The sequence below is a fragment of the Populus alba genome, chromosome 19, assembly GCF_005239225.2.
Source record: "Populus alba chromosome 19, ASM523922v2, whole genome shotgun sequence".
In the NCBI taxonomy this organism is placed as follows: domain Eukaryota; kingdom Viridiplantae; phylum Streptophyta; class Magnoliopsida; order Malpighiales; family Salicaceae; genus Populus; species Populus alba.
In genome coordinates this window covers 21051508-21071140 of record NC_133302.1, presented here as the reverse complement: position 1 = coordinate 21071140, position 19633 = coordinate 21051508, and the positions used below count along the sequence as shown (strand labels likewise).

The following is a 19633-nucleotide window of genomic DNA, read 5'->3' as shown; positions in this document are numbered from 1 at the left end:
CCTAGCCAATATCTTAGATTGCCCGGTTACGGGTTAAAAGGTCTCTCATAAGATTATTAGATTTTTATGGCCTCAAAAGGCCAGAGTAATTAGATTATCTTGAAAGGGCAGGGATGAATTTGACTTCACATATGATTTCTTTTTTTCTAGAGAAATTAACAATAAATTTAATGAAGGACAACTTACCTGGCTTTACATCACCTTGTCTATAGTCTCATGGCCAGAAAGTTGTCCTCCTCATCCAATATTAATAATCTTAAAATAAAATTTTTGAATTAAATATGCCATTTTTTATTTTAAGATTAAGAATTCTTTAAGAATTTGGACTCATTTTCAAGCAAGTTAAGAATTCTTTAATTAATAATTCCTAATTATAAAGGGATCTGCATTGATTTTTTGGAGGCATTTTTAATCTCTTAAATTGTAGTAAGGTTTCTTAATTAGGTGGCGAGAAATCTGTCTGAATTCGTTATTTATTCTAATAAAATAGCATGCAATTTAGTCTTTCTTAACCAAGTTGCAAATTGGCTCTGAATTTTCTAAACTTTTTGGCGTTGTCCATCCTTCTTCATATTATAAACTAGTTATTTGACACAGAGACTATCACGTTTAGAATCACTCTATTTTCTATTTAACCTTTTAAAAGGCCAGAAAAAAGCTCAGGCTATCGAGCCCACAACCCAGAATGCATAGCCATTATAAAAAAAAGCTTAAGCATGTGGGTGGGCCTTCAAGCCCAGACCGGCATGCTTGGGCTTTATTCTATTTTTTTAATATAAAAACAAAAAACATAAACGAAATGTTTTCTACAAATCTATTCCAGCCACTAAAATAGTAACTGGAAAATTAGGATAGCCTTTTTTTTTTGGTAAAAAAAACGACACCTTTTCAAACATCAGGGCAACGTTTTTTTTGGTTTTTTAAAAAAAAAAACCTCTATTTTTAAGATGTTATAACCTCAAAAACACCTTACAAACATCTTTATAGCACCCAAAAAATACCTAAAAAATAGCTCAAAAATCTGAAATCAAATCAGTTTAGTTTTAGTTTTCTTGGTTTAGATCTGGATTTTTATGCAACATTAAAGCTCTAAACAACCATCAATAAAATCCATTTTGGTGGTCGAAAATGGAGTGAACAATGACTTTATCTCTTATCATTAGAATCTAGCAACACTTATGTCTCTCTTCTCTGTAACCTTAGACTGAAAAATAATACAAATAAACTTGTATACCAAAATTATTTTTAAAAAAATTTCAAGAGACCTGAATTCTATGAATAATCTTATTTTTAAAGATCAAAGACCTAAGTATATTTTGCTTGAAGTCTCTGATACATCATTCATGTTTGATGTTTTTTTTTATTTTAATCTCCATTTTTTTAATTTTACTCTTGATTAAGAAATCATAAGTAATTTGCTTTTAATTACGATTAAATTATATAAAATAAAATTTTGAGAATCAAAATAAATTATTATGAAAAAAAAAATCATAATGTTTTGTGAATGTATGAACAATACCCAAATATAATAATAAAAAAAAACAAACCACACGGTTTTTAGAGTTTGTTATAAATCCATCATTTAGACTCGAATTAAAACCTCACAGGACAGATTCATTACGGCATGCACACCAAAATGGAATTTCAACGAGAGCGATATATAGAGATGGTTTTTTTTCTTATTGGGCAAGTGCAGTGGATTTACACATCATTTATACGAGTAATGTGTCGCTGCGAAAATTTGACAGCATTCAGGATATCACTAGCTATTTATTTAATGTGTTTCTTATATTTTATTAAAATCTTCAAAGTAAAAAAAATTAAAATATATATGATTATGATTTTAAAAAACTACCCCAAGGTGGTAGTCTAGCCGTATATCAACTAGGGGCTTGGGGTTTGCTTCTTCAGAACTCTGGTACTAGAAAAGTTATCCTTCATGAACAGTGATTTCACAAGCTGCTGATTTCTTCGGTTTTTTAAGGAAGAAAAAGCGTTAATAACCACAAATTACATTTATTTTCCTTTTTGATATTTTGTTGCAATATCTTTTCTTTTGCCCTGCTGGAAAGTTATATCTGTTTTTATCAGAATAAAAAAAAATATTTGTTTGGGCCATCAATCCTTATTATTGAGCTTGGACTCGTCCATATGTATCCACGTCACTTTTGTAGCTTGCCATCTCGAACTCTCTAGCCAAAATTTATTATTGAGCTTGGACTCGTCCAATTTTTGTATCCAAAATTTCTCTCCACCTGAGAGCTCCTCTTTCTTTTGGCAAGTTTCCTGCTCCCGTCTCAGCTTTAAAATACCAAGATACAATAAAATATAAAATATAAAATATAAAATCCTAAAATAATATAAACTAAATCATACATGAAAGTAAACTTTAAAGAAAGTTTTATTACATGAAAATGAAAAACAATTATGGTTTCTTTTATTTTATTTTGATCTTGTTTCTTTTAACTATAATCTTAAATTATATTTCATGAAATTAATGTTTAATCTAATTCAAAAGTTTTCTAATACACTTTTGAAATAGATAAAATAGATGGGCAATCAATACAAAATCAAAAGTAACAAAAGTAGAACAACGAATGTGAACTTTCTATCGTCATAAAACTATGCTTATTTACCTTTATTTTAATTCACGCAAAAGACATTAGGAAACCAAGAGGCAATTCACACCAAGTACAAGACGCCTCCCGGACTGGTTAAGGGGAGAAGAGGAAAGGGGGGGGGGTTTCTTTAGACACCAAAACGCCATTATAGAACTCACTTTGATACAAAGAGAGAGAGAGAAGAGAAACAACATTAATGGATATCAATCTCCTTGACATCCTTTTTAGGCTTTTCAGTTCTTGGAATGGTAATGTATAGCACACCATCCTTCAACTCAGCCTTAATTTCATCAGCTTTAGCATCATCAGGCAACATAATTATAACATCCATAGCTCCTCATTGACCAGCGCTCGCCGTCTGATCCTTCTTCCTCCTCTTCCTTGAGCTCTCCCTTTATTGTCAAAACCCCATCATTGATGGTGATCTTTAAGTCCTCCTTGGATACACCCGGAACCTCGTATCGTAATTTATAGCATTCATCTTTCTCTTTAACGCGGCCTATGAGGTTCGAGGGTGACGGAATATGCAAGTTTTGGAACAGCTTGTTTGATGTTATCAGTTGCTTGCACAAGTGCATTTCCAAGACCTGAAGGGAAAAACTCTGGTGGAGAGTGGGGGCAAATATAAAATGTATCAAAACATCTTTGAGAAGTTAAATTTAGCTCAGAAATTTATGTAGAGACCGAGTGTACCATAAAGTGCAGGAACAAAATCAATTCCATCACTCTTCCTCCAGAGACCTTTCTTCCTGCGAAACAGCTTAGACTTGTCACCATCCTTGTCGACAGCTACTTCTTTGCCATCTGATGTCTCACCTGCTATTTGATCGCTTGTTGTTGTTGTCATAAACCTCTTCAAGAACCCATCACGGTTCCACCTTTGCCTTCGAACCCCACCGAGAACACCATCAATGCTAACTCCATGATTCACCAAAGAAGAAGCGGAGAAGCTCGTCCTTTGGGGCAAATTCCTCAAGGCCAAACGTGCCAAACTCATTCTTGAAAGACTGTCAAAGGGTTAGCGAGAGACTATCAAAGGAAGAGGCGGATTCTTGCGGCTACTTGAATTGTATTGTTGCTTAAGCTGGAGAAAAATGAAAGCGAATATAAAGAGGGAGATGGTGTTGCAGTGGAGCTGGGTTGTGACAGTCGGAGAAGTGTCTAAGAGGTTCTGGGAGGTGATGACATAATCAACCAAAAGGATTCACATGTAAAGCACTAGAGACTTCTTCTGGGTGTTTCTAAAACTGTAGTAACTAATTTGCTGCATGGCTAGAGAGTTCGAGATGTCAACCACTTGCCTCCTTTGTTCCCTAGAATGGACCGTATGCAGCAGGACCACGCTGCCAATATCCCCACCCACATGATGAATCTCAAAGTGAACGTGGGTCGTAGAATTTTTCGTTCCCATCGTGTCGTTCTCAAAGTGAACAACACAGGGGGAGCATACAACAGGGACGAACAGAGGAAAACAGGGGAGAAGGAAGAACGGGGGAGCGAGGGTAATACAGACAGACCAGAGGAGAAAATCACAAGGAACGAACAGACAGAAAGACGAAGAAGAAGAGGCACAGAACAGAAGGCGAGAGAACAGGACGAACAACACAAGAATACCAGGAGACAAATACAGAGAAAGAACAGGGGACCCAAGAAAGTGAAAGAAGAGAAGAAGCAGAGGAGAGAGTTTCTTTTCGGCAAGCAACCTCACGCCTTCATCGCCATCATCCTCGACTTGCAGCGACCAGGTAAGTTCTTCATTTCCCTCTCCTTCACAATTATAATTGCATAGGTACTGTTCTTATGCAGTTTTATTAATTCACTCTTGCAACTTCAGCAATTATAATCCTGTGGTTGGGTGTGCACGCGTTCCTCATCCTTTATTTTCACCCTCAATGTTCTTACAAATCTTTTTTGACTCTAAATGAAAAAAAAAAATATAAACTCGAAATGAAAAAAATAATATAAACTTGAATTGTAAAATTATAAAAGTGTAATTAAATCTTTTAAAATAAATACATATTGACAATTCTAGTTATGAAATTAAATTATATTAAAATTTGATAAAGTAAGTTAACAATATTATAATCAATGAGTAATCTAAATAAAATAAGAGAAATAAATAGTGTGAATCAATAAATTAATGATATTTTAAAATAAAATGTTTAAGATCAAAACTTCTCAATATATGAATGATAGGAAGTATACATAAATCTGGTGATAACTTGATTGTTCCCATTTCAATAAGTTCTAATATACCCCTTTCGGGTTGCAAGCTAATGAACATAAAGTAGTAATTAACTAATATAAATTTAATAATAAAATAAATCCATAAACAATGTCTAATACACTAGAAAAAAATTCAAATTCAAAATAATTATTCAAAATAAAATAATAAAATAATAAAAAAAATCTTCATGTTAAAAATTCCTCTATGTATTTGCGAATCTCTAATTTTTGCATATATCTTGGCAGATTTTGAGTCCTGATTTCAAAACATGTCGTTCTCTCTCGTGTTGATGAATTAATGGGCGTACGATATATGGTTGGAAAGCTTTAGATGTTTAGTTTCCAACCCAACTATAATTAATCGAAGCAAAATTCTACTGGTAGCTTTATATATGTCTCAAACAGTACATAAAGGTCTAACTTGACATATTTGATAAGATTCATCTACTAACTTTGACCCTCTGAAATATTATGTTTTTCAAATTTCATTTGACTTGAAAATTTTACCACAATATATTTTTACCTGTCTAATATTTTTCTATATAAAATTTTAGCTTTATCTAATATACAGTGTAAAAGATATGTTCAATCTTGTAAAACTAGTAAGTAAACTAAAAAAATTTTAAGACTAAATTTAGTTACCTGTAATGTAACTTTATAGCTTACGATATAAGCTAGTGCTTGGGATTGTAATGTAAACAGGAAACTAAATTGTAATGTACTAAAAGAGAATTCATTTTTATCTTCATACAAGTAAATAACAAATAAAAAAACAACCATGTTATTAGGTTAGATATTTACACTTGCATTTATTTTTTGTTTTTAACACAAAAAAAAAACCCAACTGTTTCAGCCTTTAATTAGCATGAACAAATATTCTTTATGTGATTTATTAATTCGAATATTTTTTATTCATTTTTTAAAAAGTAAAAATATCATCTTTTTCAATTTCCAATTTAAAAATTTTCATGCTATCAAAACACATGTCCACATATTCACAGCTTCTTGTTTTTTTTTTTTTTATTAACATTACAATTTAGTTTGGAATGTTACCCGTATTAATTAACTAGATGGTATCTAATGTCTCGTCTCTATGTATCTCAAGAGCAGTCTGGTTTGTCCGGTCGGATTTGTTATCCAATGGAGATTATTCCAACCATTCATGCACTTCATGGAACAAGCTAGCTGGCTGGCACAGCAGCCATAGAAGAATGAAACTTGGCATATCCCAACTTTTCAGAGTAGTTTTCTTACAATCTTTTGAGTTTGTGGTTAAAGTATGTTTTAAAAACATTTTTTTATTTAAAAATATATTAACATAATTTATTTTATTTTATTTTTAAGAAGTTATTTTTTAATATTAGCATGTTAAAAACAATTTAAAATTATAAAAAAAATCCAATAATACTTTTTTAAATACAAAAACAAGCGCTTTACGTTTACAATAACATAAAGATGGTATCCCAGTAGTTGTGCTTGGAAAATTGTGCTTGGAAAATAAACAAACCATCAAAGCAAATTGTGCTTGGAAAATAAATTTAGCTATCCCAGTAGTTGTCACTAAAAAAGAAAATAAATAAATAAATAATAACATTAGAGTTTTTGACTACTTAACTTGTAATGCACATCAATTACAAAATAAAACATAAAAAGACTGACAATTTAGGAGCCAAACACATGATTTATGAACAAATGACATCACAATTTTTTTTAAAAAACAATAAGAATGTTTTAAATAATACATCGGAGTTTTATTTGATAGAAAATTTGCATTGATTGTTTCACTGGTATATTTAACCATTTAGAAATGCGACTACGAATGATACAATTAAATTTAGATTATTGTAAATGACCATAAACACTAAATACACAAAGAAGAAGAAGAAGCTCAGACCAATGAGACAAGTGCTAATGGCAAGCCCCAAGGAAGGTTCTAAAACCGTGTATGTGCCCGTGACGAATGCGATAATCATTGTACCCATGCCAATCATGGTCAACAACGTGGCAAACTCAAATAATTTAAAAGTGGTATCCTCATCTATCTCTTTATTCTTCTCCATTCCCAAACCATGAATTAGCGAAATCAAAAAGTGGATAAAGACGGCAAAAATGGAGAGCACCATTGACATTGCATCTGAGATGACAAATACTATAAAAGCAGCTTTTTTAACTAGAATTGCAGTGCCTCGGTCGCTCTTGTAACCGCCAGGTAGGGTGAATGCTGCTGCAAATGTTACTGTTGCTATCAACGCCGCAACAACTAGATGAGACTCTCTTGCTTTACTCAAAGCTTCCTCTTCCTCTTTGTTTTCCTCGTCATTGTTTATCTCTTCCAAAACAAAGGGACCGCGACCAATCGGTCCACTGCCAACATCTTCAAGGGATTCTAGGATCTCTTTCTGCAAAAATATATATTTTGAGTAAAATATGTTAAGTTGTTAAAGAGGTTTTAAAAGTAATTTTTTATTACTTTCTAGAATATTTTTTTAAAAAATTACACTTTATTAATTAAAATAGAAATAGTAAGATTTAAATTTATAATTGTTTGATCAATAAGATTGTAATACTATTTTAAAAAAACTAACTCAATCTAAAAATTTTAAACAAATAATCCATCATTTTTAGGTATTTAACATATATCATGTATCAACTTCTAAGCCTTTTGTTTCCACAACTAGTTTGTTTGCAATCAAATCCTTTTTGTTACTGTATATATTAGCAGGTAACAAAAACTAATTTGGTTTGAAATTAAACCCCATGCTTTACATTAGCCCAATTATCCAAAAAAAAAAAAACTAAGATGTGGGCTTAATTTTATATACCATTAATTCTATATCATTTCATTATAAAATTAATTTCGTAGGAGGACTTAATTGCTTGTAAGATTATGTTAAGCTGTTAAAAGAGGTTTTAAAAATAATTAATTTCCTAGGAGGAGTAATCCAATATATTATTGTTTATTGTTTACTCTCCTTAATTGCTTTTAAGATTATATTAAGTTTCTATTAGATTTTTTAAAATTTTAAATAATTGTATTTTTTTCATTTATTTTGTACTACTTTTGTTTTTTTTTATTGAATAATATATGTTTTTTATAAAACAGTTACGTGCGATTTATATGCATACCCTGTTATTGTAGATGAAAAACTTAACAAAATCAATAAAATAACTTCATTTAAAAAAAAAAAAGATTATTAAGTTATTCAGATCGATTATTTTATTTTTATATTTAGTACTGTGATATAATAGAGTGAAACTGAAAAAAAGTTATGTGGACCCATTTGGTGGACATGATTAAGATGCGGAGCTAAGAGAATCATAGATGCAAAGTAAAACCAGTTTGCTGTGATTTAATTGATTCATTAATGGATATATATTGTGAATCACAAAAGTTAATTCTTAGAGGATTGATTACCTGTATCTCTCCCAAATTTCCTTCATCGATGTCTTCGACGCTTAGCTTTCGCTTATTAAGACCATATTTTATCTTCCTTCCAAAATGAAAATATTGATTAAAAACATATCTCCATTGCTTCTGCTCGTGCGCTAAAGCAACAATTAGATGGAAGGGCGTGTTTCCTTTGTCATCCTTCTTCGTTCCAAGTCTTGCAAGCTCTGGAATCTTCATACATTCCTCGAATACTTTTATATCTTTACTTGCCACAGCATAATGAAGGGCATTCCAACCTCTGTTATCAACCAGCTCACAACAAGCTGGGCATCCAGAAACAATCTCTTTCATTGCGTCTACATGTCCTCGAATGGCAGCAATGTGAAGAGCTGTTCTCTTCTTCTCTGTTTCAGCAATGTAGGCCGCAGACGCATCATATTCTAGTAATACTTCCACTGTAGCAGAATACCTGCCATCATAGGCAGCGTAGTGAAGTGGTGACCAGCCGTTCTCATCGGTTGTTTTCGTCAACTTTTTTTCTTTCTCTAACAATTTTCTTGCTGTTCCTGAAACCAACAAAACAAGGAATAAAAGTTATCCTTCATGAACAACAGTGATTTCACTTATGCCCCGTTTTATAATTTCTTTTAGAAAGTGGTTTCTTGAAAAATAATTTTTTAGATAATAAATTATTTTTCAATGTTTTATAGAATCATGAAAAATAAATTGAAAAATACTTTCCACTATTTAGCTATGTCATTGAAAATATGCTAGAAAAAAATTGTTAATATTTTTTTTTTCAAGTTTTTATTAAAATAATAAAGAGCTAATCTTACAAATTAAAAAGTTGAATAACAATAAAATTAAAAAAAAATCTAATATCATAAATGATCTCAGATAAAAATAACAATCAAGCTAATGAAAATCAAATCTAACTGATAAAAAAGTTGAAAAAATAATAAAATTAAAACAAAATTATAATTTCATAAATTATTTCAAATAAAATAAATAACAATATAAAAATAAGGACTAAATCTTATAGATAAAAAAAAATTCAATTAATGATAAAAAGAAAAACAAATAACAATAAAAAATGAGGATCAAAATTGATATAAAAATCAAATTAAATCAAATTCTAAATGATGAAATTAAAAAAAAAAAGATTCAAAATAAAATATATAGCAATCAAAAGTTGAAGGACCAAATTTGATATAACTAGTAAATAACATGATATTTTTAATTTTTTAACTTCTAAAAAGTGTTTCTTGTCCAAAATAAAAGGAAATCACTTTCTTAGAAATCAAATTAAATTTTTTTTTAATTGAAAATTTTTTTCGTTAATCAATTTTTTTAATAACAAACAAACACTGAAAAATTTTAAAAATAATTTTTTAAAAATTCACTTTCCAAACAAATGTATGCAACCTACATGAATTACTTTTGAAGTTTCTTTTTTAAAACTCATAATTATCCACTTATATATCCGATACTTAAACTCAAAGTTTCTTTATTTAAAAAAAGCTAATTATGAAGCAAACGCGGATATATAAAATCAAACATACGTGGATTTTAAATTATAGTTTACACTATTATATATAAAAATATTGAATACTCCAGACTTGAGCACAAAAATCCTACCATCATCTCCCACCCTGCTTGCCGCATGCAGAGCAGTTCTACCATTAGGGCCGCCATAGTCCACTGAAATGCAATTAGTTAGGATTTCATCGATCACCTTTTCGTGGCCCCAACTGGAAGCAGCAATATAAAGTGGAGTTTCTCCATCAACATTGGCGGAATATGAAAACTCAGGGTCCTCTTTTGTCAATATTCCCACCACATGGTTCTGGCTATTTCGAGCTGCCTCGTGCAACGCTGTATCTTGCTCTTCATTGGTCATCCTCAACATCTTTTTTTCATCTGTTACTCCGCTCTCTGGATCTGCAGGTAGAGCTTTTGCGCGGTCAATAAGGACTCTTACCACGTTGGAAAGACCATATCTTGCTGCCAAATGGAGGGGGGTTTCTCCTTTCTTATTGGCCTGCAATAACAGAGGTGGACACATTTCAAGAATTATATCAACAAAATCAGTGAATTTCGGTTCCCTCCTTTGGTTTCCTAAGTAGACAAGAAGAATGGTGTTCTCGTCTGGAGTCAATAACTGATCAAGGCGGGTTTGATAATTCTCAAAGGGATCGATATTGCCTTCCTCCGCAGCTTTGTACAAGACAGGATCCATATAGGGATCGATGCTATTCATTTTCTCAGAAGAATCCATTTTGTAGCTTAGAGAACTGACTAAATGAAATGTAAGCAAATAAAGGGGAGGAGAAATCACTGTGGCTCAAAGGTAAGAGGTTACACTCCTCAACTGATCACAAGCTGCTGATTTATTTGGTCTGTTGCTTCTCTGGAGATGGACAGGATATTTATTGAGGTTGGATTTTTAAATGTTATTTATTTGAAAATATATTAAAAAAATAATTATTTATTTTTTAAAATTATTTTTATATCATTACATTAAAATTATTTAAAAATACAAAAAAAATTAATTTATAATAAAAAAAATCAAAAACATTTTTACGTTTTGAGCCAGAAGATACAAATTCAAAGACAAAGGTAATACAAGAAACAGAATCAAATCTGGCCCAACGCCAAGAGAAAGGAAATATCAACCAGCCCTTCTTGCTAGTCTACACTGTCACCACCTTAATTATACCAAGGTCGTCTATTTTCTTGTAGTTGGTATTTTGTTTTTTTCAACTGTAAGAATGTATTTTAATTTTGAAGTGTTTCGACTTTCGAGGTTGTACTATTACAAGTTACTATCCGGTAAGTTGCTGCATTAATTAGCTACTAGATAAAATTGCATGAGACTTGGTGAATGTTTCATATCTATGGTAATTTTTTAAATGTTTTTTTAATATATTAAAATAATATTTTTTTTTTATTTTTAAAATTAATATATCAAAACCATTAAAAAACACTAAAATACATATGAATTTAATTTATTTTTAAAAAATATTTTTTTAAAAAATATATAAAACCAAAAGGAATCTCTTTTCTATTGTTAGAGAATATAATTTAATTTCAAACTGGAAAAAAAAAATTTAAATAAAAAACATGTATCAAGCATCTGACTTGAAGATAAGGAGATTGTGGTCAAGCTCTAACCATAAAACAAAAAACGAGTGGAGACAAAAAAGAAGCAAGTGGGGCAGAGAAATTGACCTCGAGGAAGACAAGCTAGGACAATCATTTTGAGTGTTTTTGAGTGTGTTTTGGTATTGTGGTAGCTGTTGTGGTTGTGGTTTGAAAAAAATTGTTTTATAAAAAGTGCTTTTAGTTGAGGTTAGTTTGAAAAAATAGGTGTTTGGTTAAAACTGTGGTTGAAATTGAGGTTGAAGAAAAGGTAATTTAATGTGTTTGGTTAAAAATGCTTTTAAAATTGAGGTTATAAAATAATTTTAAAAATATATATTAATACTGATGATTTTTAATTTAAATATTAATAGATTTAATTATTGTTATTATATCATGAAATAAATCATACTTTATATAAAATTATTTTTATTATTCCATGAAACCAATTATAATTCCATTACGTACGAAATACATCCGACAAAAACTACAGTTTTCATAATATTTTTTAGCATGTAATAAAATTGAATAAAATATTATCATGTATAAAATTCACTCTAAACTAGTGTTTTTTTTTTTTTAAAAAAAAAAACACACTAAAAAAATTAACACACTTAAAAAAAATAAAAAATAAATAAATTTCATGTAGTACAGTGAACAGTGCAAGAGAATTGCACTGTTCACTTTTTTAAAGTGAACAGCGCAATTCTCTTGAACTGTTCATGTTAATTGCACTGTTCATTGAACAGTGCAATTAACATGAAAAGTGCAAGAAAAGCAGGAAAAACTTGCTTGCGCAAACTGCAGGTAAAAAATCAATTTTGTGTAGGTCTCATGACCAAAACACAGCTGCTGAAGATAACCAAACACGTTACTACTGCATTTGAAAACAAAAGCAGAAGCTAACGCAACGCCAAACACCATCTTTATGTTCAAGAGCAGCTGCAATACACGAAGAAGGGCCAAGCTACTTCAAAAATTGAACTTTCCACGAAGGTTGTCAAGTAAAAATAGCACGATTAAGCTCTTCATCATTACATAACAAGAGAATGAAAGCACAAAACATATATTTAAAGATTCAACAAATAAATTGTAAACACGAATAATTCTTTGAATAGAAAAGCTGGTATTTATGCAGTGACAGTGATACAAAATCAAGCTAGTATGCACAATTATCCTATATGCAGTCAATGCATCTAATTCCGACTTGCTTTTTAAAAAAAAAAAATATATATCCATAATCAATTATTCATTTTATTATTATTATTTTCAATTTTATTCTCTTCACATAATTTTAATATGACAGTTGGGCTTGGTTTGCATGTGATGCTGTATTCATGATATAAAAAACTATCATGGCATTAAATTCATCATCAATTTTATGAAACTTAATTTAATTTTATCAATTTAAAAAAAATATATACAGTGCTGACCGAGTTTAACACAAACAAAAAAACCTTTTTTTTCTTTTTTATTGTTTATGAAGCATGGAAAATTATAGTTTATTCCCAAAGTTTTTTTTTTTTTTCACTTGTAGTCCCTATATATGCTTTCTAGGTTTCACGTTAGGTTTCGATAGTTATTATAATTTGAAAGGAAAGAGAAGGTTAAAAAAAAAAGTAAATATAAAATATGTGACCATCCATATTTTAACACTAAAAAAAATGGTTATAAAATATTAAATCAAAGTGTTTTTATTTTTTAAATATTTTTATCTTTTCTAGCTATATTTTAAAAAAAAAAATGAGTCTTGAATGCTACATGGTATATGGTCCCAGAATGAGACCGTGCAAAGATTTCTTGGTCCCATAAATATTTCTGATCGGTTAACTTTACCAGTGATTTAGCATTTGCTTGGCTGGCGGCTGCTTTTGAATTCTTTTCCCTGCCTTTAGCTAATATATGATTTAAAATCATAAAAAATATTAGAAAAATTCAATAATACTTTTTAAATATAAAAAAAAAAAACACTTTAAAAGTACAATCTTGATTAATAAACAAACCATCAAAGCAAATTGTACTTCGAAAATAAATTTATCTGTCCCTAAATTTTAGTCATGAATAGGAAAATGAAAATAAATAAATAAATAAATAAATAGTATCAGAGTTTTTTAACCACTTCACTTGTGATGCACAATTGCACATCCATTACAATAATAATAAAAAATTGAGAACTGATTTGGCAACCAACCACATGATTTTTGAACATATGACGTCACCAATTTTTTTCAAAAACAATAAGAATGTTTTAAAAATACATCTGAATTTTATTTGATAGAAAATTTAGAATTGATTGTTTCACTAGGTCTTATCTTTTACATCCTGGTAAATGAACCAATACACTAAATACGCAAGGAAGAAGAAGCTATAACCAATGAGATAAGTGCTGAAGGTAAGCCTCGATGAAGATTCTAGAACTGCACATATGTCTGCAACGAATGCAGTAATCATTATACCCATGCCCATTATGGTTAACAACATGGCAGCCCGAAATAATCTCCTAATGGTATCCTTATTTATCCTTTCATACTTACCCCTTTCAATAAATTGAAAATACGAAATCCAAAAGTGGATAAAGATAGCTAAAATGGAAAGCACAAACGACATTACATCTGAAATGACAAATATTATAAAAACATCTTTTTTAGCTAGAATTGATGTGCCTCGGTCGCTCTTGTAACCTCCAGGTAGGGTGAAAGCTGCTGCAAATGTTACCGTTGCTATTAATGCCGCAACAACTAGATGGGACTCTCTTGCTTTAATCAAAGCTTCCTCTTCCTCTTTGTTTTCCTCATCATTATTTATCTTTTTCAAAACAAAGGGACCGCAACCAATCGGTCCATTGCCAACATCTTCAAGGGATTCTAGGATATCTTTCTGCAAAAATATATATTTTGAGTAAAATGTGTTAAGCTGCTAAAGAGGTTTTAAAAATAATTTTTTATTACTTTCTAGATTATTTTTTTAAGTGATTTTTTTTAAAATTTTATTCATATTATCTTGTATTTAAATTTTATTAACTATAATAAAAATAGTAAGATTTGAATTTATATATAATTGTTTGATCAATAAAATTGTAACACTATTTTTTAAAAACACTAACTCAATCTAAAAATTTAAACAAATAATCCATCATTTTTAGCTATTTAACATATATCATATATATCAACTTCCAAGCCTTTGTTTCCACAACTAGTTTGTTTGCAATAAAATCCTTTTTGTTGCTATATATATTAGCAAGTAACAAAAACTAATTTGGTTGAAATTAAAACCGCATGCTTTACCATTAGCCCAATTATCCCTAAAAAGAAAACTAATATGTGGACTTAATTTTATATACCATTAATTCTACATCATTTCATTCTAAAATTAATTTCCTAGGAGGACTTAATTGCTTGTAAGATTATGTTAAGCTGTTAAAGAGGTTTTAAAAATAATTAATTTCCTAGGAGGAGTAATCCAATATATTATTGTTTATTGTTACTCTCCTTAATTGCTTTTAAAATTATATTAAGTTTCTATTAGATTTTTAAAATTTTAATTAATTGTATTTTTTTTCATTCATTTGTACTACGTACTTTTGTTTTTTTATTGAATAATATATTTTTTTATAAAACAGTTACATGCGATTTATATGCATAATCTGTTATTGTAGATGAAAAACTTAACAAAATCAATAAAATGACTTCATTTCAAATAAAAAAAAGATTATTAAGTTATTCAGATTACTTTATTTTTATATTTAGTACTGCGATATAATAGAGTGAAACTGAACAAAAGTTATGTGGACCCATTTGGTGGACATGATTAAGATGCGGAGCTAAGAGAATCTTAGATGCAAAGTAAAACCAGTTTGCTGTGATTTATATTGTGAATCACAACAGTTAATTCATAGAGGATTGATTACCTGTATCTCTCCCAAATTTCCTTTATAAATGTCGTGGACGCTTAGCTTTCGCTTATTAAGACCATATATCTCCTTTTCATCTAAAAAACCAATTAGATGTCTCCATTGCTTCTGTTTGTGCGCTAAAGCAGCAATTAGATGGAAGGGCGTGTTTCCTTTGTCATCCTTCTTCGTTCCAAGTCTTGCAAGCTCTGGAATCTCCAGACATTTTTTGAATGCTTCTATATCTTTACTGGCCAGAGCATAGTGAAGGGCATTCCAACCTCTGTTATCAACTAGCTCACAACAAGCTGGGCATCCAGAAACAATCTCTTTCATTGCGTCTACATGTCCTCGAATGGCAGCAATGTGAAGTGTTGTTCTCTTCTTCTCTGTTTCAGCAATGTAGGCCGCGGACGCATCATATTCTAGTAATACTTTCACTGTAGGATTAGACCGGTCATAATAGGCAGCGTAGTGAAGTGGTGACCAGCCGTTCTCATCAGTTGTTTTCGTCAACGTTTTTTCTTTTTCTAACAATTTTCTTGTTGTCCCTGAAACCATCAAAACAAGGAATAAAAGTTATCCTTCATGAACAACAGAGATTTCACTTATGCCCCGTTTTATAATTTCTTTTAGAAAACTAGTTTCTTGAAAAATAATTTTCTAGAAAATAAATTATTTTTCAATGTTTTTGTAGCATCATAAAAATAAATTGAAAAATAATTTTCAGTATTTGGCTACATCATGAAAAATAAGCTGGAAAAATAAAAAGAAGCTAATCTTACAAATTAAAATGTTGAATAAGAATAAAATTAAAAAAAAAATATAATTTCATAAATAATCTCAAATAAAATAAATAATAATCAAGATAATGAATATCAAATCTAACTTATAAAAAAGTTGAAAAATAATCAAATTAAAAAAAATTATAATTTCATAAATTATTTCAAATAAAATAAATAGCAATGAAAAAAATAAGGACTAAATTTGATAGATAAAAAATTCAATTAATGATAAGAAAATAATAATAATAAAAAAAATAAGGACCAAAGTTGATATAAAAATTAAATTCTAAAAGATGAAATTTTTTAAAAAATTCAAAACAAAATATATATCAATCAAAAGTTTGAGGATCAAATTTGATATAATAAGTAAATAACATGATATTTTTAAATTTTTTCACAAGTTGTAGAAAGTGTTTTCCGTCCAAAATTAAAAAAAAAAATTACTTTCTTAGAAACCAAGTCAAAATTTTCTTTAATTGAAAAGTGTTTTTCTTTAATCAATTTTTTTAATGACAAACAAACACAAAAAAAAATTTAAAAATTATTTTTAAATAATCACTTTTCACAAAAACAAACGTAATTATTCAATGTGAATTACTATATATGCAATACTTAAACTCACAAAGTTTTTTTATTTTAAAAAAGCTAATTATAAAGCAAACCCGGATATATAAAATCAAGTATACGTGGCTTATAAATTATAGTTTACACTATTATATATAAAATATTGAATTCTCCAGACTTGAGCACAAAATCCTACCATCATCTCCCCGCCTGATTGCCTCATGTAGAGCAGTTCTACCATTAGGGCCGCCATAGTCCACTGAAATGCAATTAGTTAGGATTTCATCGATCACCTTTTCTCGTTCTCGACCCCTTCTGGAAGCAGCTGCAATATAAAGTGGAGTTTCTCCATGAACATTGGCGGAATATGAAAACTCAGGGTCCTCTTTTGTCAATATTTCCACCACATGGCTCCGCATATGTCGAGCTGCCTCGTGCAACGCTGTATCTTGCTCTTCAGTGGTCATCCTCAACATCTTTTTTGCTTTTGCACGGTCAATGAGGACTCTTACCACATTGGAATGGCCATATCTTGCTGCCAAATGGAGTGGGATTTCAGCTTTCTTATTGGCTTGGAATAACAGTGGTGGACACATTTCAAGAATTATATCAACAAAATCAGTGCATTCCGGTTCACTGCTTTGGTTTCCTAAGTAGACATGAAGAATGGTGTTCTCGTCTGGAGTCGATAACTGATCAAGGCAGGTTTGATAATTCTCAAAGGGATCGATATCGCCTGCTTCCGCAGCTTTGAACAAGACAGGATCCATATAGAGCGTCATACTATTTTGTAGCTTAGAGAAACTCACTGAATGAAAAGTAAACAAATGAAGGGGAGATGAAATTAACCACTGTGGCTCAAAGGCAAGAGGTTCCACTCCTCAACTGATCACAAGCTGCTGATTTCTTCGGTATTTAAAGGAAGAAAAAGCGTTAAGAACCACAAATTACATTTATTTTCCTTTTTGATATTTTGTCGCAATATCTTTGATTCTGAAACACAGAATAAAAGGAAAGGATTATCATGCTGACACTCTTCTTTTTTTATCTGATACTTAGACACTTGTATATATTAAAGTATCTCGCGCTACATCGAACTTAAAAAGTGAATTAAAAACACACATATGCGCAAGCACATGCACACATGCGCGCGCGCATAAACTAAATCAGTATTTCACTGTAAATATTGGATATGCATTCATAAAAACATTATTTAGCAAATGAAACTAAAACATTTTATCACAATTTTTTTAAAAAAAGTTATGAGTATTTTTTCCTTCTTTTATAAGCAGAGAATATTGATACTTTAACATTCATATATATATCAAAGTATCTCGCTACACCAATATTTTAATTTGGGACATTAAAAAATTAATCGAACACATTACCTATAATTTAAAATATTAGGGGAAAGTACAATGACAATAATACTTTCCCCACATTTTCCCCGCATGTTTTTGTATGGCTCTAAAAAAATATGTTTGCTTTTTTTTTTTTCGATCAATATTTTTTTTTTTAATTTTATCATTTTAATATTAAATTTATTTTATTGGGTTATCTCACTCACAAGATATGAATCGCGAGTTTGGCAAACTAACCTAGTTGGTTGAGATTTTATTCTTCATTATTTAACCTTTTTTTTTTAATTTTATCATTTAATATTGATTTAATTAAGAATTAGACTTTATAATTTATTTTATTTGCTTTTTATTAGGTTAATCCATTCTCATAACCCAAGAATAGTTCTTAGTATATTAATCTTGAGTTGACTCGGTTGTTTTTTGTGTTTTTTTGTTTAATTGAATTTCTTTTCAATTTTATCATTGAATATTAGGTCGGTTAAAAATTAAGTATTCATAATCTATTTTGATTTCTTTTCTATTAGGATATCTTGGTCTCATGATCAAGGTCGCAAGTTTTTGTATTTTAACCCTGGTTAAATCAAGTTGTTATTTTTTTATTTTCTTTCAAGATGTCATCTTGGTCTCGTGTCCTTCAACATTAGATTTGTTTTTTATTGGGTTGTCCATGTTTCATAACCTAAATTGCATATTTGACAAATTAATCCAGTTGACTCAATTTTTTATAACTGACTTTTTTCTCAATTTCATTATTTAATATTGTGTTTGATTGAGAATTAGGTTTTATTATTTATCTTAGTTTGATTTTTATGAGATTATTTTAGCTTGATGACCTAAAAATAGTGCTTAATAGGTTAACATATATTGACTTAGCTTATTTTTTTAATTAAGATTTTTACAATTTCATCATTTAGCATTGGGTCCAATAGGATCGATTGAGTATGTGCTGGATTAATCAATATTTTATTGATTGATTTATTAATCAAATATTTTAATTTGGAATACTTTCAAGCTAAGATTATATAAATTATATAAATATAATTGTTGATTAATTTATAATGTTTAAGTTTTTTTTCTTGTTTGGCTTATCATAAAAGACAATAGAGATGAAATGCTTTCTATCATAATAGGGTATTACCTGCCGTTTTCAATGTTGTCTATGCTCTTGAACTTGACAAACGCTCAAATGTGAATAAATCACTCGTCAACATAACTTCCTAGCAAGGCAAGTTGTGTTTTGGGACAATAAAAAGTTTTAAAAAAACCTTTATTGTTATTTCCCTAAGCATAACTTCCTAGGAAGGCAAAAGGATTTTGAAACAAGAAAGAAAAAGGAAAGGAAGACCATGTTGTATATCAAAGTATCTCGTTAGATCAATATTTATCAAACTTAAAAAGTGAATTAAAAACACTCATATATGGGCAAAAATATGCACGCATCCATACACAAAAACTAAATCAACATTTTTACTTATTAGGGATTAAATTTTTTTATATATATTTTTTATTTTTTTCTATATTGTTATCTCAGTTTTATAACCTGAGTCTCAAGTTTAATAAGTTAACTTGGGTTTTTTTTTAAGTTTTTTTTTAATTGATTTTGTTTTTAATTTCATAATTTAACTTTTAGTTGATTGAAAATTAACCTTTATAAT

At 29.7% G+C, this 19633-nt stretch overlaps 2 protein-coding genes and 1 pseudogene across 2 annotated transcripts; all 3 read right to left on the bottom strand.

Annotated features, from left to right (window-relative positions):
- Positions 1–2660: 2660 nt before the first annotated feature.
- LOC118029566 (26.5 kDa heat shock protein, mitochondrial-like) lies at positions 2661–4426 on the bottom strand (annotated as a pseudogene).
- A 2214-nt stretch (positions 4427–6640) lies between these two features.
- On the bottom strand, positions 6641–10516 carry LOC140955079 (protein ACCELERATED CELL DEATH 6-like). The gene is made up of 3 exons (XM_073406621.1): positions 9877–10516; positions 8263–8804; positions 6641–7246 (listed from the first exon to the last, which is right to left on the bottom strand). The coding sequence occupies exons 1-3, from the start codon at positions 10514–10516 to the stop codon at positions 6641–6643; spliced, it is 1788 nt and encodes a 595-aa protein (XP_073262722.1).
- A 3164-nt stretch (positions 10517–13680) lies between these two features.
- On the bottom strand, positions 13681–17399 carry LOC118029600 (uncharacterized). Its single transcript, XM_073406620.1, has 4 exons — positions 16814–17399; positions 15287–15819; positions 14205–14256; positions 13681–13808 (listed from the first exon to the last, which is right to left on the bottom strand). The coding sequence occupies exons 1-4, from the start codon at positions 17397–17399 to the stop codon at positions 13681–13683; spliced, it is 1299 nt and encodes a 432-aa protein (XP_073262721.1).
- Between the last annotated feature and the right edge of the window lie 2234 nt (positions 17400–19633).

Bases quoted from the DNA above. Each gene is read 5' to 3' on its own strand.
- LOC140955079 (XM_073406621.1), bottom strand. From the start codon at position 10,516: ATGGATTCTTCTGAGAAAATGAATAGCATCGATCCCTATATGGATCCT. The intron at 8,805-9,876 runs GTAGGATTTTTG...TGTTGGTTTCAG, and splicing joins AAGCAGGGTGGGAGATGATG to GAACAGCAAGAAAATTGTTA. The intron at 7,247-8,262 runs GTAATCAATCCT...ATATTTTTGCAG, and splicing joins GAAATTTGGGAGAGATACAG to AAAGAGATCCTAGAATCCCT.
- LOC118029600 (XM_073406620.1), bottom strand. From the start codon at position 17,399: ATGACGCTCTATATGGATCCTGTCTTGTTCAAAGCTGCGGAAGCAGGC. The intron at 15,820-16,813 runs GTAGGATTTTGT...TGATGGTTTCAG, and splicing joins AATCAGGCGGGGAGATGATG to GGACAACAAGAAAATTGTTA. The intron at 14,257-15,286 runs GTAATCAATCCT...ATATTTTTGCAG, and splicing joins GAAATTTGGGAGAGATACAG to AAAGATATCCTAGAATCCCT.